Source organism: Eupeodes corollae, chromosome 2, assembly GCF_945859685.1.
Source record: "Eupeodes corollae chromosome 2, idEupCoro1.1, whole genome shotgun sequence".
NCBI lineage: Eukaryota > Metazoa > Arthropoda > Insecta > Diptera > Syrphidae > Eupeodes > Eupeodes corollae.
In genome coordinates this window covers 149,574,369-149,597,461 of record NC_079148.1, presented here as the reverse complement: position 1 = coordinate 149,597,461, position 23,093 = coordinate 149,574,369, and the positions used below count along the sequence as shown (strand labels likewise).

The following is a 23,093-nucleotide window of genomic DNA, read 5'->3' as shown; positions in this document are numbered from 1 at the left end:
ATTTTAAAAAAAAACCTCTACTTCCCTTGCAATGTGTTTAAAAATATGGGAGAACAGATTTTAATATTTTTTACGAAGGACTTTAAACACTCAGGTTTAAGTTTCTTCAAGTATGTCATACATGTTCAAACAAAAAATATTGTTTAAGTCTTATTTTTACTTACATATCATGTGTTATACAGGTACAAAAGAACGTAAAACAATATTATTCACTTAAACTAAATTCATAAAAAAAGCAAAGCAATAAGTTGAGGAAGTAGGATTGTAGTTACATCAAGGACTCGAGATAAAAGTGTAATAAAATAAGTTTTATAACCATAGAAACAGAATTGCTCAATTTATATTTTTTGTATCTTTAAGAAGCTTAAATAAGCTGTAAGGTCCAATAAAGCTCCTTAAATATGAACCTTTTACTAAAAACAGAAGTTTAATTACATTTATACAAGGAAAGGTAGAAGGCAAGAGCAAGAGAGAAGGAGGAAGAAAAAGAAAAAATAATCTTGAAAACACAGATGAATAAAGAATTATTATAGCCTTCATTTCGACTTTCTTTTTTCCATTCCATCCATAGTCATAAACATGTTCGCAAAAGTAGAGAGCGAAAAAAAAAACACACAAAGATCCTTTAGATGTCCGATTGTGAACAAATTGTCTTACATCTTGTTTATATTCTTGTAAATAAATATAAACAGGATACAAAATCCCCTTAAAATAAACAAGTATTAAACTCCTGATAGCTTTTTTTTATGGTGGCCTATAAAAATCCAAACACCAAAAGCAACACCAAAAACAGCAACAACACTAAAAAAAAAAACAAAAACGGATGTGAAAATGAACGGAAACATTCACGATTAGTGTCGGCCAGAAATAAGGTGTCAAAAGTCAGTTTTTGGGGCAATAAGCTTAACTCGCTCTCTCTCTCTCCGTTTCTTGCATGTTCCTATGAATATGTACGTAAAAATGTGTTATCAACCGAACCCAACAACAAGAAACACCACCCCTAAATAATTTTCTCGAGAAAAACCAAGAAAATTATGTATACAAACACCGAAAACCATACCAAGGTAACCCAAAAAACCAAAATCATCCCCCTACCACCCCCCACTGTTTGAATATAAACATTCACTTCATGTTTTCCCTTTAATGGCAAAAATAAACTTTCCCCCTGATGCTCAGCCATGTTGAAGATTTCGTTTACTTTTCCTTATCGACAGTTGGCGTAAATTTATGGACAAATTCCTATAAATCATGTTTACTTCGGCTGTTGCCGTTTGCCGGTAAATTCCTTTATACTTCTTCTTGTTCCTTATTTCTCGGGATCTGGAGCCAAACCCACAAGAATGAACGAACGAAAAAAAAATCGAAAATAAATTCGGATATCTGAATACACTACGATTTCTTGGTTTTCTTTTTTCACGTTACGATACGTTTCGTTCATTTTTATTATACAACGGGGCTATGATGATAATGACGTCGATGATATCAAATTTGCGTTTGACCTTTGGGAATAAATTAAGCTTCTTCAAGGAATTCATAAAAGCAAACAAAATGAATACAAGTATATAGAGTACACAGAATACACAAAATATCATATACCGCTATGGTCAAAACAATAAGAACACTTGCAGTGAGAAAAATATGAAAAAAAACTGAAGAGTTTGTTTGTTTGCTTGCTTGTTTGTTTGTTTGTTTGAACAAGCTAATCTCAGGAACTACTGGTCAGATTTGAAAAATTCTTTAGGTGAAAAATGGCCCATTTATTGAGGAAGACTATTGGCTATAGGCTAAAGGTAACATTGAATCACTCTAAGACTAATACGAGCGGAGCACCAGTAAAACTTGTTCCAAAACCGTATTTTTTTTTATGTTTTAAGAACTTTCACTGCGTGCGTGGTAGAAAAGGTTAAAGTTTTACTAAAATAATTTATGACAGAATTTTACCCTTATAATAATTCTATATGCCTATTTTTGTAGTTGGCTTACTGGTACTTTTTTAATGCTAACGAAAATTTGTTCTTAATTAAAGTATGGGAGTAACCTTGCGCAGCTATTAAAAAAAAATGATGGTATGCCCTAAGCTTCTTAGTTACATCCGACACTCTTTATAATTTCTCTTAGTGATCTTCTGCCTGAACAGCGTAATTCACATATTTATTTCGCTGGAGATAGACTTTCATATCTGTTGGTCAATTTGCAAACCTTCTTTTTGGATGTGGGCCTTCAACGGATCTGACCAAAAAATTCAAATTCAAAAAACCGATTAGCTTTTTAAACTCAATATTGTCTTTTGTCTTTAAAGCATACTTGTTAAATAAGTCTTAAGCAATCTAAAGATCTCGAAATGTTCAGAATTTGTGTTTCCGACCACCTTTCGTAGAAGTTTCGGATACAAGATCCTTCCTGAAGTAATGCAATGCACGCTACGGGTACTACCTGGTCGTTATCTATTACTTTATACTTTTTTTCGTCTTATATAAGGTTTTCATTTCGAAGTATTGAACGGAAAGTTTCTTGTCTCCCCATTTTTTACCGCCATTTAAAGGCTCTAGCGAAATAGTCACTGGCATTCTTCCCCTCAAACAATGTTATGCTCTTCAATATACTCTCTAACCCAACACCGGCCGTTTTGTCAAGAACAGAGATTAGTTCTTTAACCGCATTACGCGAATGTGAAATGAGTTACCAGAATCTGTCCATTCCAGTCGTTCAAAAAGGAGTTCAAAAAGAAATTGGAGTGACATCACTTTTAAGAAATGAGTTTTTTTTTTCAAATTGATGGTTTTAACATTATAAATCCTGGACATGTAAGGATTTGAACTGGTAATAGAGTCCGAAGGACGATGGAAAAACATAATTTGTGGAAGAACATAATCTCTCTTCGTTCTTCCAGAGTCTTGAAATTAAATAATTGATAGAATTCTTGATATGGAAGAAAATATACCTCGAAGGACAAATGGAAGAAAAATAAAAAGTAGAGGGTCTAAGTGGCTCCCTTGGGGAACGTCAGAGGTAAACATAAAAGAGAAGGTGTAAACTGTATGATTAAATGTAGGTTACGGTTAACTTTCAACAAAACGAATTTTCGACAATTCTCATTCAAATGCCCTACTCAACTTTTCAAGAAAAACGTCAGTTGCTAGTGGGCTCCTTTAAGAAATTATTCAACCAATTAATTTTTTTCAAAACAAAGGTTTTTCAACTATTAAATTAATTTAAACTTTTTTGTCGAAACATTGTTCTTTTTTAAGTTTTAATCTTGTTTATTTTTTTGGACCAGCCTTCTATAAAGCCTGAATAACTATTCAAATTTTATAAAATCGCAAATTAAGAAACATTATCAAAAAATATTTACCATTTAAATTGAATTGTTTAATTTTCTTTCTTAGATAATTACCAAAAATGAAGTGTTGTTCCTATTATTTTGACCATAACTGTAAATATAGGCAAATTATATGCAAAGAAAGAGATGTTAATCCGAAAAAGTGAAAGGGATTTATTTTTAGTGTGTTTCTGCATATTTCTAAGAGTTCTATATTGGATATAGTTAGGATATTTCCTTTATGGGGTCTTTTGGGGCCAAAATATAGATTATAGGTAGGCCAGGCAGGCAGGAAGAGTAGGCGTAAGCGTAGGCGGCACACTGAAGGCAACCTTAAATTCCAACAAAACTCCTGAACCTAGGGAGACTTATGAATTTAAGACAAACAGATATCGTATAGATAAGATAGAGCCGAGGCAGAGGTGTTTAGATTGTAAGTTTCTAAAAAGTCTTTAGAGCAGAGTACACATAGGTACGAGTATATACCTATAGAAGTATTCCCGCCTGGGGCTATCATCATGCCATAAAACTTTGAAATAACTTACTCCTACCAAAAAAGGAATAGGTATAGTATAGTAGACCTATGATGATGGTAAGGGAATATAAAGTTCAAAACTCTCTTTGCGAACAACAAGAGCGAAAAGTATCTTCAGGGGACATTGTTTTATTTATGTTGAAAAGTTACACAATCATCTTTTCATGTACCTATCGAAGGAAAGGGTTGAAATTCATCTAAAAACCAAAGAGTTCATAATAATTGAATTTTCATCGTTCTAAAAATGAAGCTTACCAAGTTACCTAGAACCTCACCTTTAATGTTGAATCAAAAATTTTGAAAACAAATTAAATATTTCAAAGCTGAGTTACAGTAGCAGCAGCAAGAAGATATTATAGATGAGTTAGATTGATGATGAAAAAATGGGGGACAATTTTTAACTAGTTCAGTTCAGCTCAGCTTAGATCATCTTTAAAACAACAACAAAACAAAAAGCAACAAAAATAATAATACCAAAGTCTACCTCCTGCCAAGTTAAAGTGAAATCGGTAATAAATCAGCAGGCTTAAGAATTTATTAGAAAAGCTTTTTGTTTGTGTCTTTAGTCATGAGTCTCGAGTATTGTGTTGTGTTGAAAAGAGGTCCTTTTCTAATTGCTTAGATAAACTACCGACATAAATTAATTTCTTTGTTGAGGATATGATGGCATTGATATTTCTTCATCCTCTTTTTGGTTTTTTGTTTTGAAAGGTAGCAAAAGCAAATTGAAACAAATTTTACCTGACAACTTTAAGTCGGAGAAGATTGTTTTAACAAATTCGAAGATTATTATTGTAATAAGGAACTTTTGGGGTTGAAATTATTCTTAAAGTTCACATTGAGTTTTGTTGGTTAGTTTTTTGGTTGATTTATGAAAGATTAATAAAGGTAACATTTTTCAAATGTTATTGAAGGAACCATTTAAGGGAACTGTTTTTTTTATTGTGAATGATTAGCTCGTCAGAAAAAGGGTGTGAAGTAGGCAAGAAAGTTAAGAATCAAAAACTTGGACTCCATTGAGGGATTTGAAGCACAAAGATTAATGTTATTTATTAAGGTTTTAAAATGGTAAAAGCTCTGTTAAATTCAAATACATGAAATCATTGTGTTGAATATTTGATTCAGACATCACATGACGATGGTAAAGAAGTCGAAAAAAAATGGGTTCCGCGGTTCGGTTCAGTTCGGTTCGTCTGTCTGTCTGTATTAACCTCTACAGCCTAGCCTAAACCGTCAAGTCGATTGAGTAAGAACTTAGAAAATTCCAAACAAATTCGGTAAGGTGTTCTTTATTAACTTCCCATAGGGAGTAATTGCAATAGGAACGATTTGTCGAATTGAAAATTTTGACAATTCTCGACGTTAGAAAGATGTCTGTGCGTGCAAGTGTACGTACGTCCGTACGTCAGAACGTTTGCGATGTTATTTGCGTCGTCAAGAACCAGTAGAAATATGGATACAGATAATAATGCAGAAAGGGCTCTCAACCAAATTGCGTGGGTTGTTTTTTTTCCATTAAATTAAAAAAAAAATGAACATTTTGATTAATCCTAAATATTTCACGAACCAATGACGCTTAAGCCTTGAATGAAATGTTATGTTTTATAATAAATTGTAACGTGATATCAAAACAATATATTTTTGGAAAAAAATCCAATTAAAGGGTTTTTATTATAAATCATAAAACGAAAATTTTATGAATAAAAAAATGATTTCATCACCAAACCAATTTTGTGCAACGAAAAATAACGTTTTTAACATCTGGTAAAATTTTGATAAAAATCAAATCGACAGTTTTTTTTATAAAAAAAAATACAAAACCAAAAAAAGCCTTACTCAAAGTTGGTAAAAATTGAATTTTGACTCAAATATCTTTTCAAAAACATAAGATTACGGTTTTAAGCTAATTGTATCTAATAAGAAATATTGTTTTCAACATTCGGTAAGGTTTTGAGAAAAATCGAATTGACAGTTTTTTTATAAGAAATAAAAACCTATAAAAAACATTTTTCAAAGTTGGTAAGAATTGATTTTCGACTCAAATATCTTTTTATAACTTTAAGATATTAAATTAAAACTACTTTTATCTTTTAAAAAACATTGTTGTTAACATTTAGTAAAATTTAAGAAAAAATGGAATGACAGTTTTTTTTATAAAAAATAAAAACCTAAAAAATCATTTTTCAAAGTTGGTAAAAATTGATTTTCAACTCAAATAACTTTTGAAAAATTTGAGATTATGGCTTCCAACTAATTTTTCTTATAAGGAATATTGTTTTCAACATTCGGTTAGATTTTAAGAAAAATCGAACTGACAGTTTTTTTACAAAAAGCTTAAAACTTTAAAGTAAAGTTTACAAAAGTTGATGAAAATTGATTTTCGAAACGAATATCTTTTCAAAACTTGAGATTATGGCTTCAAACTAATTTAATCTAATAAGAAATATTGTTTTCAACATTCGGTAAAGTTTTAAGACAAATTGAATTAACAGTTTTTCTTACAAAAAATAAAAACCTAAAAAAAATCATACCAAAACTTGGTAAAAATTTACTTTCGACTCAAATACCTTTTCAAAAATTAAAAATATTGTCTTCAAACTTTTTTTATTTCACAGAAAATATTGTGTTCGATATTCAGTAGTTTTTTTTTTATAAAAATCCTACAGTCCGTATTTCCAAATAAAAAAATCTACAAAAAAAAGTAAGTAAATTTGGTAAAAATTTATGTTCGGTACTTTATATCTCTCAAATTAATGTTATTCATCCAATTTGTAAAAATTAAAGAAATGCTTCTAAAATTGGTAAAAAATTGTTTCCGACTAAAAATCTATTTAACAAAAATAGATTTTTAAAGTAAACTATTTCTTTATATGAAAAATGTTGTTGGTAATTTTAAAATTTTTAAGAATAATTCAACTAACAACTTTTTTAACGCAACATGAAAACCTACAAACTTTTAGGCAAGACGAATTGACAGACTGGATGCGAAGTTTTCAGTGTGGGTTTTATCCCAGCCCCTTTTTTTATTTGCCTCAGGAACTAAAAAACCGATTTTAATAATTATTTTTCTGAACAAACTTCTATATTGACTGAATAATGGATTTTAAAGAAAAAAACAAGTATATGAAAAAAAATCACTTCAACGATTTTGGAAAAAAGTTAAGTACCTAAGTTAAGTTCTTTTTGGAACATTAAATGATGTCTTAGTTTTTTGAGGATACATTTTTGTTTGTGTTTTTTTTAATCTGAAAATGAATTTTTTTCTATTTATATCATTCACAATTTAATGTTTTATTACGAATGCATTACCAAAATTTTGAATTGTTCAAAATTTTCAGGAATATTCGTAAATTTTCTGTTCTACATTTTTGACTTGAGAGCATTTTGAAAAAAATCACTTAAGTTTATAAAATTTTGATTGATGCCTTATTTTTTAAATAGTTTATTAAGCTGCTTTTTTTTAAACTATAGAACTTTAGCAACTTCAACTTTCAAGAATCTCTGCGTACGAGTAATGTCAAAGACGTAGCGTCACTACAGTTTTGATGACGGATCCAAACAGCAAATTTAAGAAGCACTTTTCATGACAAACATTACTCTTGGAGGATTAATAAACTTCTCTCAAGAGGCATTACCCGTGAACTAAGATCTATGCCACGGGTACTACTTCCTATTGAAAGCTTTTAAAAATGTTTAAGGTTTGTCAATACAAAATAAAAAGCATTAAAATTCACATATAATTACATTTAATTTTAAAGACCTGGTGGTGATGCCATAATTTAGCTTTCGTAAGTTCATAAATATTTTTACTTTCAACACAAAAATTTACGTTTTTTTTCTTTCTTCCTATCTTTTGACATAGAGGCCAAAGGTTTGCAAATAGCTCATAAATTCAGTTGCACGTGACACAAAATGCTTCTTATGCAACCTTTAAGAGATTTTCGATAACGATAACTTCAATCATTCCCCCAAAAATATCTCAGAAAAAAACAACTCACACGATATCTTTATTTATGTATCTTTGAAAACAAACAACCATTAAATATTTTTATGGCAACACTTCCACATCACATCAAACATCACACAGCACCCTATAATATTTCTTGTCGGCAAGAGATCTCCAAAAAAAGAAAATCAATCAAACGTCCTTAACCTCTCTTTCTCTTTGCAATTCGAAATATATAAACAAAACCTCAATTTAATCCTCCCCCTCATCCACTACCTTTATCCTTCTCATCATCGATGGACAACAAACAAACCAAAACATACACAACAACAACAAAAACAACATCGAAATAAAAATCCAAAAAACTACAGAAAAAAATAAAATATTCCTCAACCCATCAAACTGTCAATTAACGTCAAACTTTTGACATGTGCACCAACTTCTAAATTGGAAATATGACAGCCTGCCGGCTGTCATTGGACACGATTTTACTTTTTTCTCTTGTTGTTGTTGTTTTTTGGTTTTGTTGCTGTTTCTTCATTTTCCTAGTTTTTCTTTTTATTTTTACTGCTGATGTATTTGAAAAGCGAAACATAACTTTTGGTTGGGAAAAAGTTGCGAAATTGCAAACAGCAACTAACTTCACCCATGTGTCACATCTTCATGATGTTAACGCCGATGGTGCTGCTTTTGCTTTTTGTTGCTGCCGCTGTTGTTGGTGTTGCTTGGTGTTGCTGATGGTGGGGCATTTACAGAGTAATAGAGAGATGGCGTTGATGGTTATGATGATTACATCACTCGGTTTTAGTGGTTTCACACTGAATCCTTACACCCGACGACCTTTTGTGCATAATGCCTGATGGTAATTTGATTTAAGGAGATTAACAAACCCTCTCAGACAAATATACAAACAAAAATGAGTGTTTTGCCACACTATATTTTATAAGACACTCAAACGCTGCGCTGCTGACATGGTCCATCAGTACGAGTAAGGTGCGAGTTGTGTGGCCTACAGTGGATCATTTTAAAGGAAATTAAGCCTGATTTGACAACTTATTGACATTTTCTTGAAACAATTTTAGTAACCTTAACCCTAGAAAGATAACCTTATTTCATATCCCATAAGAGATACACATGATTTTTACGTCTATTCGACGTAGGTTATCTTTCTAGGGCTAAAGGAACATTTAATACCTTTAGCTTAAAGTACAGGATGATTTTGACAGATAAACACAATTCTGAAACGTCATTCAGTGGTATTTTAGCTATGAGTCGATATCATTCTCATTGGCATAAATTTTTATGGTTATCGGTAAAATTGTGGCAGACTCAAAATAAAAAACTGTCGAATTTAGGAGACACAACTAGAACCCAACTGTTTATGCCGGGAATTCCCCAAAACATCATCCAGTCTTATTTCTTAAAAAGTGATGGGGAGACCGTGGACAGAGAACGCTACCGTTGAATTCTGATGAAATTTAAGTATGCACAAATCAAGAAAAGCCTTATAAAACTTAAATTTTCAAAATGGCGCACCTTGCACACTGCAGCTCTCATCATACTCTTATAGGTTTATAGTGGGAGCTATCTCAACAAATGTTGATGTGGAATGAGCTCCCCGCTCTACAGTAAGGGACATCTTTCTGTGGATGTATTTGAAAGTGATATTTATACTGGCAAGTCAAAGAGCATGGACGAACTCAAAGCATAAATGGTGGCAAATATCTCCCTTCAGCTTCTTTGTCTTTGTAATTTCGCGGCTTTGTACAAAGCGGAACAGAGCTCGTATCTGGCTATGCTATACTTATTTTGAAAAACCTTGACATAACCTACAAAACGACACTATGCAGAATTAGTTTGGAAACTGCCTTCAACAGTTATAGACGTGTAAACATGGACTTTACTAACGCCGAAATTCGACATAATGTAGTTTAAAGGCTTTGTTAAAGGCAAATCCGCTAGGGAAATGTTCCGTGAGATTAATTGTATTTTAGAGGATGGCACTCTTTCACTTTGAACCGAGGAGGAATAGTTCCGACAATTCAAAGCCAGTGAAAACGATACCATAGATAAGCCAGAGGAAGACCGGTAAAGACAGATACCGAACAAATAATGGAAAACATTGAGTTAGACCGAAGTTTAGCATCTCGTGAAATCGCCTAGGAGATGGGAGTTAGTCACCATCTGCGGAAGGCTGGATACAAAAAAAAGCTTGAAATTTCGGTGCCGCATGATTCGACGCAAAAAAAACCTTCTCAACCGAATCAACTTCTGGGATATGCTGCTGAAATGGAACGAACTCGACGATGGATCACATACGACAATATTTCGGTCGTAACGGTAACGGTCGTGGTCAAAGGCCGGTGAATCGCACCAAACAGAAGCCAAGCGGGATTGACGGCCAGGAAGGTTTTCCTTTGTGTTTGGTAGGATTAGAAGGGAATCATCCACTATGAGCTGCTCCCATATGGTCAGCCGATTAATTCTTCCATCTACTGCGAACAACTGGACCGTTTGACGAAGGCAATTGACTAGAAGCGACCAGAATTGGCCTACAGAAATGGTGAAGTGTTTCACCAGGACAACGCCAGACCACACATTTCGTTGATGACTCGCCAGAAGCTACGGGAGCTCGGATGGGAGGTTTTATCGCATCTACCATGTAGCCCCGGCATGCATAGCGCCAAGTGATAACAACCTGTTACTGCGAACGCCTTTGGTGGTGCTTAGTTGAACTCAGAACAGGCTTCGCAAATAAGGAGGGGGTTTCTACAGATTATAGAACAAAACCGCTCATATTTGACCTAAATCCGATCAATATAACACTTTTTATAAAGCATTGAATAAAGAGGAAAAAGCGGAAGGAAGATATTTTAAAATCTTTATATACGAGTTGAAGAGCGCTCCAAAAGCTGGGCATTGAGAGACAGAATAATACCAAATAAAAATTGAGGTATTAAAACAAATAAAGTTTGAAAATCATGAACATTTTAATATTTTGTAAGCAGCTACAAAGTTTTCCAATAAGAGGTTGCAGCTAGCCCGCTATCTAGGAAAGTATCACATTTGAAGATGTCATCTTCTCAAATTTGACAATTTTTCAATTTTGTTTAAAATTTCTAGATTTTACTACAAGAATGGTGAACATTTTGAGTATCAGTTCACTAAACAAGGTTGTAGTTAAGCACTTTCTCGGAAAGAAATAGTGAAAGTGGGGTACACACTTTAGAATTGGAACAAACAAACAAATGTTAAGAAGCCCAAAGTTTAGACGAAAACACAGATCGATCTCTTAATCTTCAATACTTGGCTCTTAAAGCTTTTAAGTTCGGTTAGCACAATAACTTGAGATGATTGTTCCCCAAAAACGTCGTATCATTGCTGATTGGGTCTACCGGAGTCTTGTTCTTTAACGGTTTGGGACATTTTGCTTAAAACCAAGTAAAAGATAAGATTTATGCCAATACTTCAAAATTAATTTAAGACCTTTAAGGTGGAATTTGTAAGAAATACATCCACAAGTGTTGGAATTGGTCAACATTTTTTAGCGGTGGGACGTTTGGCCGATCTTGTTTGGCATTGTTAAGGGCATACCATCCTCTTTACAATAAAATAAACATCCACTTATTTCGATTTACAATAAAATACAAATCAAATATCAAAATCAAACCTCTTATTGGAAAACCCCATAAATACAATTTGATCTAAAAAATGCAATTTAATTCATCTCTTAAGTAACTTTTCTTGTGATTTTTAAGGATGAAATAAAAATAAATTCTCAAAAATTGTTATTTTTGCAATCCAAAAAGAACAAATGTTCCACTGTGTGTGTCGTGATAATATCAACAGGAATGTGTTATATCTTCTTGCAAGCCATTAGCGGCATTTATCAAATAATGCGGACTCACTCAAAGGAATGCACATTATAACATTCTTCTCTAATATAATATATCCGCCCTGTTTCTGTCCTATCCTAAGCTTCTTATTTGCTACCTTATAATAGATACGTAGATACCTTACCTACCTATGTTTTTTGGGCTTCCATATAACTTCGGAACATTAATTTAATATTTAAATTTATGATTGTGTCATTTAAATAAATCATCAAATCAGTTATTCGGTATTTTACCTTGCCCGATACCGCCTGACACCGCCGCCGTCGTTTGTCGCTGCCACTGCCACCGAAACGCCCCTGTGGCCACCTAATTTTGTCATTTCTTACCCCATCACCGCAATATTATTGTGTGAACCAAAACATCACGATTGGACTAAAACCACGCTCGGCGGATTTGTGGGTCTAGAAATGTGTCTATTCAAAGTATCTAGATGTACGTAGTTGGGGCAATATAGGAATTAGTAATACCAACAGAGAAGAAAGATTGTCATCCATCAAATTAAATTTTAATTAAGCTTTCTTGGGGTTTTGGGATATCAGACTGTGGCAGTGGTGGTAGCGGCGGCGGCAATGCACGAAGGTGGTAATGGGGCGCCACAGCGACAAATACGACACAGAGAGACACAGACAACAAAATCGTGGTTAACTGATGGCGGAATTGCAAAAGGGTGACAATCCATCAGATGAGCGACGACTGTGACGACTTCGACTACGACTACCACCACGACAAACGATGTAATGGGTAATGTTTTGAGGTTTAAGTACTTCAATTTTGTTGACATCGGTAAATTGGAATTGATATAATATATATAAGAGTGTTTTGTGGAAAATTGTTTCTGCGTTGTCCGATGACCACCGCCACACTAATGTTATCGATTTGTGTTGTGGTTATTATTTTCCAAATAGATATTCGAGGAAATTACTAAGCTATAAATGTAATTTAATTTTCATAATAAGATACAAAAATACACATAAATCTATATTTGGAAATAGATTTGGCATGAAATTCAATTTAGATAGTTGCATCACTTTCCCCCTCCAAACCCCTCAAACGATTCTGCCGTAATACTCAAACTTCTCGGAACGCCTATCTGTCTATCCATGAGCTGAGTTTTCGACGAACTTGCATTAATACTTGAACTTACAAAAAAAAGACTACCATTTAACCGTTGAGTTCAATTTCGGACACACTGTGAAACTGTCAAGTGAAGATATTCATTTTTCTGCTGCACATCAAGAATGTGGAAAACTTTATCAAATTTAGTCTTTTCTACAATAGCAGTGTGTTTAAATAAAAAAAGCATTGAAAAAGTCTGCCGCAAAACATGAACTTCCTCAGGAATGTGTAAAGATTAATTTTTCAGCAGTATATGAATAATGTGGGCGTTGCTACTATTTAAATATTATAACTATTCAAATCTGCCATAGTACTAGAGCATCATCGCCACACTTCAGGAATGTCTATCAGTTTACCCATAAGCTGAATTTTGGACGAACTTATTACTAAGTATAGATATTGTTTTTCAGCAGCACATTAAGAATGTGAAGTTATTTATTTAACTTTTTTCTTTCCAAGCTTACACTGTGTTTATATTTATAACGTGGTATAAACCATCATTTTATAGTTTAGATTAAATTTAGAGAAACTGTTAAGGATGGAGATTCTTTTCTCAGTTGCACAATAAGAATGTAGAATGTGGTAAAGTTTAAATAGTGTAGCCACTATAGTGTATCAAAAATTCTCGATCTCTAAGGAATGATTATGAGTTTACATTTCGGACATACTTTCAAGAAAAGAGATTTACTTATTAGACGTGCATCAAGAATGTGAAATTGTTTACACTAGCCCTTTCATTATTATTTTGATATATTCTTAAGCCTCGGCCTGTGTTTAAACGTTCATCACATTGAGGGTAGCCATATCCTCTTTAGAGACTTTTTAAGGACTTTTCTTACTCTTTTAATAGGTTCACCCTATTTCTTAAAGGCTTTTTTAAACAAATATTAAAAATTTCTTACCGTTGTAGTTGTTGTTGTATGAGGTGTATATGCGGCATAAGCTGGTTGTGGCAATGGAGCTGTATATCTGTAGGCCTGTTGTGCAGCAGCGGCCGCTGGTGCGTAACCCTGGGGTGTCCAACTAGCACCTCTATATGGAGCACCAGCTAATCCACCTGCAGCTGGACTAGTCATAGCTGGCCTCTGGGCCCCTTTTAATGATACCGGGGCTGGGGGCGGAGCTCCCGGGTATGCTGAACGCGGCGCTGTTGTACTTCCCTAAAAAAAAAATGTGTTATAGACTTTTTATTGAAAACTGTTTGAATTTAATTTAATGTGATTTTTCTTTCTTTTTGGAAACACATTTTTGGACATACAAATCTTTTGGTTTTGGAATTTTATAAAGGGCTATAAAAACCTTGAAAAATAGAAAATAATGAGTAATTTTAGTTCAATGGTGGTAAAAACTTTAACTGTGTTCTGTTTTTAAGGCAAAATGTCCTTAAAGCCCTTCAACTTGAAAAAAAGTAAACTGAGCATCCCCCAGAATTCTCTTCACCTTCTCCATATAATGATCCCCGTCTAAACAATTCACCCTCTTTAGAAGTACAGTCAACATCATTTCCTATAATTTTCAAAAAAAAAAAAGGAGGAATAATAATAACAAATTCAACAAAGCCATCAGAGACGGTGAATGGTGGATGGCGGTAAAACGTGCTTCAACTCCAGCTGCGAAGGCTTCACCATCATTCAACAAGAAACACAACATAGATTCTTTATAATATTAAACCTACACCCTACGCAAGGTAGTATAAATTATATATATACCGTGTCAAAGAGTATCACTGCTTCTATACCATTTTTATAATCCAATAGATCAATCATTATCGATATAACAAGGAATAAACGAACGGCTGCTGTCGTTGTCGGTTCGCCATTTTTCACAACCGTGAGATTGGAGAAGAAACAGGAAACGAAGTGGAGAGAAGGCAAATTTTCGAGGAACAATTGATTTCGTTAATGGGGGAACCACATCTACATCAGCCAGGAGAAGAAGAAGGTGTAAAACGTGGAACTTCCTTGTAGTCCTTATTGCCACCGTTTCCCGGTATGTCGTCTCCAATTGCGTGAGTTTTGTATATATTTTGAAGGATCTATGTACATTCATAGATATGTAAAATTTACTTGAATTATGAGAGTGATAGAAAATGCGAATAAAGTAATGTAAAAAGCGATTGAAGAGAAGAAACATTCATTAGGGACTACGTACTTTTTTATTTATTTTTCAATTCTTCAATAAAGTGAGTTGATTTTTGTTAAGGAATTATTTTTATTGAAAAAATAAAAAAAGGACATTCATAATTAGTAGAAGGTGTGGAAATAAAGCCGAAGATCTAAAAACGGTATGAAGGATAAAGTATCCGTGGAATTGATTCGAGGCATTTTTATTACATTTTTACATTTTTATGGATTTCAAGAATCAAAGAGGCACACTAATAATTGATTCGATTTGCGAGTTAGTATAGAAGGCATCACAATAAATTGATGAAAAAAGGAAACAACAAAGATATTGTTACTGCCGGTATTTTCATGAATGATAAATAAAGGTTATACAGGGGCGGGCAATACACAAGTAAGCAGAGATAAATACAGAGATATATAAATTCGGATAAGGAATAAAAAAATACAACAGATGTGATTTCTATTGATGGGTCTTCATGATACATTTTTATGTTTATTTCTATTTTTTTTTTGTTATTTACCAATGGAAGTATTATTATCATCAACTTACTGAAATGATTACATATATGTGTGTAGAGGAAGAAGGCTTTTAAGGGATACACTATAAAAGAACTTGATAAAAAGAAATATGTAACTACTTTGGGGAAGTTATTGCCATTTAATAAAGAATGTGTAATTTATTATTGGTCGAATCAAATTAGAGAGAAAAGCATTTCTTTTATTGGTTAAATGTTCAAACATTTAGTAACTTATAGTATAGAACTTGTGCTTATAGATACTTTATGTTTTATATCGATCAACTTAATTTAGAACTTGATGGATAGTTATTTGTTTCTGTTTATACGGAAAGTTTCCGAATACTCTCAATTTGGAGCTTGAGAAAGTTAAAATTTAGCTATGAACTCATAGTTTAGATAAATAAGATATCCATTTGGAAAAAATTAAGACGGAGCTGTTTCATTTGTACCTCTTAAACACTTATCCTAAAAATGTTAGGAGGTAGGTGTAAGCTGGACATTTTTGGGATTTTCTGAAATTTTTTGTCAACTTTTCTGCAAAAATCTTTTCCACTGCATCCATGATTCTGGACACGAAATGTTAAACTAGATGGTATTTCCTGCATGACGTATAACAAACGGTCGTGCTCTGGGGCTACCTTCGACTTGACCCACAAAAGATGTGATGTGATTTTATAAGTGTGTTGCATCCGTAAATAAAGGCTGCGTAAATACACCATGCGGACTAAATTTTACCCATCGAGGAATACGTACGTTTACAACTTTTTGCAAACTGGAAAGAGATGATTTCCACCTTTGTTCGTTGATGGGAAGAAGGCAGCTATCCCAATCTGTCTTATCACGTAGTATCTTAGCAACAATCACGACAGGGGCCAACCACACCACCGCATCATACAGTTTCGCTATCACTGATAAAAACTGAACGCTTAGTGAAAGAGACAGATTGAGGAACTGATTGAACGGAGAAGGAAAAAGTATCCAGTGTTGCCTTCCATTGTAATCCCAGAGTTTTAAATGAACTTTTGTCATCAAATTTTAAAAAAAAATCTTCATTAAGAAGTGAACCTTTAGGTATAGATTTGAACAACTCATTTGAGTTTGACGTCCATTTGCTTAAGTTTAAATTAGCCGATTGCAACGCGAGGATTAATTCGGATTACGCTTGTAACGCCGCGTGGAAATATCATGAGCACCGGAAACAATGTATAAATATTTCAGTGGCTAGATATGTCTCATTGTCATTTTAATGGAGGAACTTATCCAAACCCTCATGAACCCGCAACCTTGACTTGTAAATGCTTACACTCTGTCTCTGCCCAGCATTAGTCTGTTTTCTGTCCCTTAATATGGGAAATCTGCAAATCCGGCTCGAAGGACCAAATGTTGACGAAGCTCGTAACATTCTAAAGAACTCTGGTCTTTCTATGAAAACGGCAACGGATTTAATTGCAGTTACAAATTTTATTTTACTTCACTGAACTTTTTGGAATGTTGGTTGAGTGGTGGCGATGTCGAGACTGATAACCGATAAATTTATATGCCATTTGACGGCTAAGAAGCCGCCGTCAGATAATAGCTGTAAGCCGATCTTTTTCTGAGTCTTCACCTTAAGGGTGTTAAAAACATGGAGATGGTTAAGATCAGCTTATACTTGAACAATAAGGTTAAGATAGAAGGTTTGCAGAGTATTAGAGAAATTTCACAGAAAATGTCTGTTTAAAAAAGCAGGTTCATTAAGTTATTCTTTAAAATGGGGATTGGAAGACTTAGACTAGTCTATGGTATTTAAAACATTATTGAATTTAATTGACTAATGCTCATAACCCGTACCTGTTGTTCTCTTAACAAAGTTTTAAATGATTCACATAATATGAATATCCGTCAAAGTTTTGCTTAATTCTTCAAAATTACTGAGCTGCGGATAACTTTGGTGACAGTGAATAGATCTGCTAACAATTTTGTATCTTCTCACCGCTGATTGAATATTTTAGATCTTTAACTTTTGAAGTTCTTCCAAATTTAAGAATCAGAAAGGGGATTATCATATCAAAACGAAAAGTGGACATTAGAAAAGGAAAGAAGAGTTTGAAAAAGTGTCGGGTGCAATTATTTTGATATCCCGAATATTGCAATAACTGGGAGGAAAGTTTGTGATAAGGCATTCAACATTCGTTAAGTACGGTTAAAGAATGAATCTCTGTACTTGACAGCAAGACCGAAGTTGGCATGAGAATTTCTTAAGGTGCACCTATTGCTGTTGAATAGTTAGAGGGGAAGAATGGAAATCCGATAGAGCGAATTCCGTTAAAAAAAACGTTGACACAAATTTAACGAATGGGTGTAAATAATTGTATGATATTGTAACCAATCAATTTGAATGCTTTTCGTTGAAGACTATCCAAAAGATATAAATAAGTTGCATTAGCACCAGTCCAGAAAGAAGTTAAAAAAAGACATTATATTTAAGCGTTGGACGTATGTATACAAAACGTATAGACCAAATCAAAGATGGAGAAAAAAACGCCTCAGGAAACGCAAAGATCTAGCCGTATTTTTGGCGCCATGGGTATGTGACCCTCCTACACTGAGAGTTTCTTTCATGCAAAGAAAGGTGGTAAATTATGCTTTAACAGACAGCATCGAATTTTCAACTTAACAGAATCTATTCGATGTTTAATTCAAGGAGCTTTTTATACATTAGTCTTAAAGATCAATATAATCAGAGCAGAGTTGTGAATGTAAAGACATCAGCAAAGCAGGTTAATGCATAAAGAGTGTTGTGTTTGATTTTGTTCCCTGAACTGTAGCTACTACTATTGAATATCGAGATTTTAAAAATATTGACTTGGCTCAACTGGAACACGATCTATTTCAGATTAACTAGCAACAAATATATTTTATGGCTTCTGCCCATGACCAGGTCTTATTCTTAGAAAATTCTCTTCGTAGTTTATTCGATAAGCATGTGAAGCTCAAAACAACAACAAGTGGTCAAGCACAAGCACAATTCGTGACTTTGTCTTGAAATTAAGGAACTGATTAAACAAAGAGACTTAGCATACAAACAATGGAAACGTTTTCGATTGACTGAGTTTCATAATACTTTTGGTGACTTTCGAAACAAAGAAAGCTAATTTATTCAATTCAAATAATTCAAATCATTTGAGGAAAGACCTACCTTCTAAAAATATCTGAAAACATATAAGAGATTTTGGAGTAGGACTACTGAAAGGAAAATACCCTGAAAACATTAATCCGAAAGTCCAGTCTGAACCTCTTAATGAGGTAGAAATAGGATCCGAGCTTAAATTGTTTCGAATTTCAGGCAGTTGAAGAAGCTGATTTAATAAACAGTATTTTAAAAATGAAATCAAAAGTCATGGGGTTTGATGAAATGCACCCCTCGTTTATTAAAATATTACTACCTCACATACTTCCCATCCTTACGTATATTTTCAATAAAATCATTACGACAAGCTCTTTTCCTCATACCTGAAAGGTTGCAAAAGTAATTCCAGTGATCAAGAAAACCTGCTACTCGCCTAACATCTCCCGAATACAGACCAATTGCGATTATTCCATTTATTTCAAAATTCTCAGAAAAAATTGTACATGGCCAGATTTCGAATTTTTTAAAAAATAACAATCTCTTGTATGTTAACCAATCCAGTTTAAGAATAAATTACAGTTGTGTGTCTGCTATCATTAAGTAACTGATGATCTAAGATGTGCTTTTGACCATAATCAAGTATCATTTTTAGCATTACTTGACTTCTCGAAAGCCTTTGATACGGTTAATCACAGTGTTCTTATTTCCAAAATGAAAAGGCTGTTCGGTTTCAAAGATAAAGCTTCCGAGAAAACAAGTTGTCGTTGTAGATAAACATGCTTCAGGATTGCTGGATCTTTTATCCGGAGTTCCACAGGCATCAATACTAGGACCATTGCTATTTTGCATGTGTATTAATGACCTTCCCACCCAGGTGCATTATTCGTCCATTGATTTATATGCAGACGATGTCCATATTCGCCTAAGTTGTGAATTGGGCATGATCGAAAACGGTGGTTACCCACTTAGTGAAGACTTGTATAGAATTTATCGTTGGTCAGAGGAGAATAACTTGAGGTTGAACCCAACAAAATCTTAATGTATGGTAATTTATAAACATAATCTTTATTGTCACACACAACATATTATAGGAACAATTTACGCAGTAGACTTAAGTCTACTTTAAAAGATGGAATGAAATGAAAGAGTGTTGGATACAGGTCAGAGCCCTGAGGTACACAAGAATTTATCTTTTTGGTTTCAGACTTGAACACATCCAATATCATTTGAATTGAACATTCCGAAATCATATCGCTAATAAATTGAAGGAAGTATTAGTCAAAACCTAAGACATGATTTTTTGATAAGAGAACTTGATGCAAAACTCCATTAAATGCTTTTTTTAAGCTTCAAAAATTTGTATTTTACTCTCGGAGTTGCTATTTAACTTACCAAATTTCTTTTTTATATTTGCTTCTCAACTTTTTCTACATTTTTATTTTTTAAGGAATTCGAATTCTTTCGAGTCACAATCAATCTTGTTTAAAAACTTAAAAGAAAACGCAGTTGCTGTTAAGGACAAAAAATTAAGTTATTATTAAATGCAAAAAAGTTCTTCACAATAGTGGAGGCAAACATGCGGCAATGGAAAAAGAAGGTAAGATTGAAGTATCCACTTTTAGTAAAGCCAAAAATTGCTGCACCTTGAAGGCATTTATTTCAAAGAAACAAGGCCGTTGATTTTAAACTATTTATACCTAGGAGCGTTACTTAAGTGTGCCAGAAACTTTATACCGTATAATAGTAAATAAACTGAAAAAATCTGTCGAAATTATTATTAAATTCCGAAATTGACTGAATTCTCTCAAAACATCAATTTTTAAGTTTTCGAACCTTGAAATTACATAAAATTTAATATTTTCAAGAATATAAGTGCATAAATCATTCAAGGATAATATTTATTTGTTTTCATATATTTTCTACTTTTCATGAAAATTTTAATTTATTTTAAATCAAAACTAAACTAGGTCCTTCTAGTGAATGTTGTTTTATTTAAGAGATATAAAATAAACCTTTTTATTATTTATAATTAATCCTTTACCTTGATTCTGCACACCCTTCAGGTGTTTTTATAATCGAGTCATAATTCCACTATCACCTTTTTTGAGTATGAGTAGGTACCTTCATAAATATATGTACTATACCTATCTTTATAACTACGACAAATGACTTTATCAACCCCTGACATTTGCTAGTACCAACAAATTTTATTTTCCAACCACCCTCAGCATTGTTACGATTTTCCAACCAACCATCATCATCATCATTCCATCATCACCAGAGGCAGTCACAATAATATTTCATGAATGACTGACCTTGTCCACTTGGTTGGTTGGTCGGTTGGTTCGTCCTCGTCCTGCGACGTCCTCATCGTCCTCGACAGCCTCATTGGTCATTTGGTCGGTCGGTGGGTATATATAATGGTAATGGCCCGAACTGAACCAATTTGTTGTGCTTGTAAATAGAGCTATGAATTACCAAACTCAAATTGATTTCAACTTCATAAAATCGAATGTCAAAACAAAAAGGTTGTTAACATAACTACCCTACTACCCCCTTCTCCCTTCCCTGTTCTGCAACGAAAACAACTACAACAAAATTGAAGAAAAAAACCGTTCAATCAAACTATCTATTCACATTCACATTCGCCTTCAAAAAAACAGAAAACAGAATAATATCATCGATAAAATGAAATGAAACGAATCGAAATTTATTCTCAGCTATTTTGAATTGATAATAATTTGAAGTGAAGTGTGCTGATATCAAAATACCATCTGCTGCCTCTCTGCCTCTGGTCTCTGCAGTTACTGCGAATATATGCGAACAGTTACTGGTTTTCATACTCAACTCAAAACTTATAGCCAGGAACAATTTTCTGAATGAATACACGTGTCGTCGTTATATTCAGGAATTCTGAATTCTGGAATAGGGAGGACGGCGAAGAACCCAGAGTTCCCAACGAACCTCACAAAAAGAACAACAAAATAGTGAAAAAATATAAAATTGAGCATCGACTCCGACGAACCACTGGAATTTTATTGCATAAATTCCATTTTTGTTTTTCAGTCAGGAGAGTGTCCTGGTTTTTTTTTCGTTGCCTTCTTGTATTTCATATCCTTTCACCATGATATTTCCTCCTTTTTTTGTATCTCTCCTCTGGAATAATTTACATCGCGATAGTTAAAATGTATTTCAACTGCAGTTACACATTGCTGCACTATCCCATTCTCATTTCCATTCCCATTGCCATTTTCATCATATCCAGAACCTGCTTCAAGCTCTGGGACAGGACACCATCAGAATCATCATCGAATGAGGAGGATGAAAAGGACCTGCTGCAATGTGTTTTTATGCTACAGTGTCAGATGATGGGATGCCGATGCAATGATGATTCCTGTTCCTGGTTGTTATTTGCTATGTTATGTACGCTGTAGGTATCTATGCAAATGGATCTATGTAAGGTTATGCATCAGGCTTCAAAAAAGAAGAAACTACGAACCTACAAACAGAGGGCGAATTATGTTTACTTCGTTTTTCGAAGCGGAACTGTAGAAGAAAATCGAGAAAATAAAAATCGCAATTCGATGAGTATGTTAAAGTATCTTCCTACACTACCTTACCTACAACACCAGCAGTAGCAGCAATAAGGATACATTCTTTTTAAAAAAGGGGGTAAAAGGAGTTTTACTTTACCGAAAAACGTGAACGCAAATTATTGACAATCGATGGTGGCAAGATATACAAAAACATTGTCATTCGGACTCATTTTCGTTTATCACACATTCGCCACAGTCACAGAGGGCCATGTTATAGCGCACGAAGAGCAACCCCGTTATTCGAAGGCTTCCGAGTCACAATCAGGCAAGAGTCCCAACATCACATCTGGTTCAACAATTTTATATCGATACTATGTTGTATATTGGCATGTTTTACATACAATTTATAGCTTTAAAAGCCGTTTTATCATTCCGTTGTTGAAGCCTTGTGCGGGGAAATGTGTCAATTTAAACTCACGCTACCGCAACGCATCGCATCGCACCGCACAGAGGAGTGAAGAGAAATTACATCAATGAACTAAATGGAGTTCCAATGAAAAAGAAGAAAGTGTCGATATACTGTATCTATATAACAGACCTAGTTGAGTTCGAGTCGAATCTTTGGTGGGTTATTATTGACAATTTGACAAGGACGAAATCAATGACCAAGCAAATATTTGTAGTGTAAATAAAATTTAAATTCAGTTATTGAATCATGATTTATGCTAACTTGGTGAAATTTCAAATTATTATCTAATGGACCTTGGGGCTTCGTCCTTAAACAAAGGTTAGGTTTGTATCCACTAAATTTTCTTCACTAAGTTAAATTGGTATTAAGTGTACTTAGCCTATTTTACTTTTGGAATTTTCAATAATTTTGGAACTATGACCACAAGTTACTTCAGCACACATTTAACTTATTAAATCCCCGAATTCCTTCTCTTTTATTAAACTTTTAGTAAATATGGTTTTTCTTGAAATTTCTTAAATAAATG

General features: G+C 33.6%; 1 protein-coding gene across 8 annotated transcripts in view; it reads right to left on the bottom strand.

Moving 5' to 3' along the window:
* LOC129947229 (protein alan shepard) overlaps positions 1 to 23,093 on the bottom strand; it is a 638,535-nt gene that overhangs the window by 249,153 nt on the left and 366,289 nt on the right. For all 8 annotated transcript variants that reach the window (XR_008781695.1, XM_056057716.1, XM_056057713.1 and 5 more), the window contains one exon: positions 13,715 to 13,972. Coding sequence is in view for 7 of the 8 variants with exons in the window: in XM_056057716.1 (XP_055913691.1) it covers positions 13,715 to 13,972 (258 nt within the window). In the remaining variant the exon portion in view is untranslated. The remainder of the gene's footprint in view (positions 1 to 13,714; positions 13,973 to 23,093) is intronic.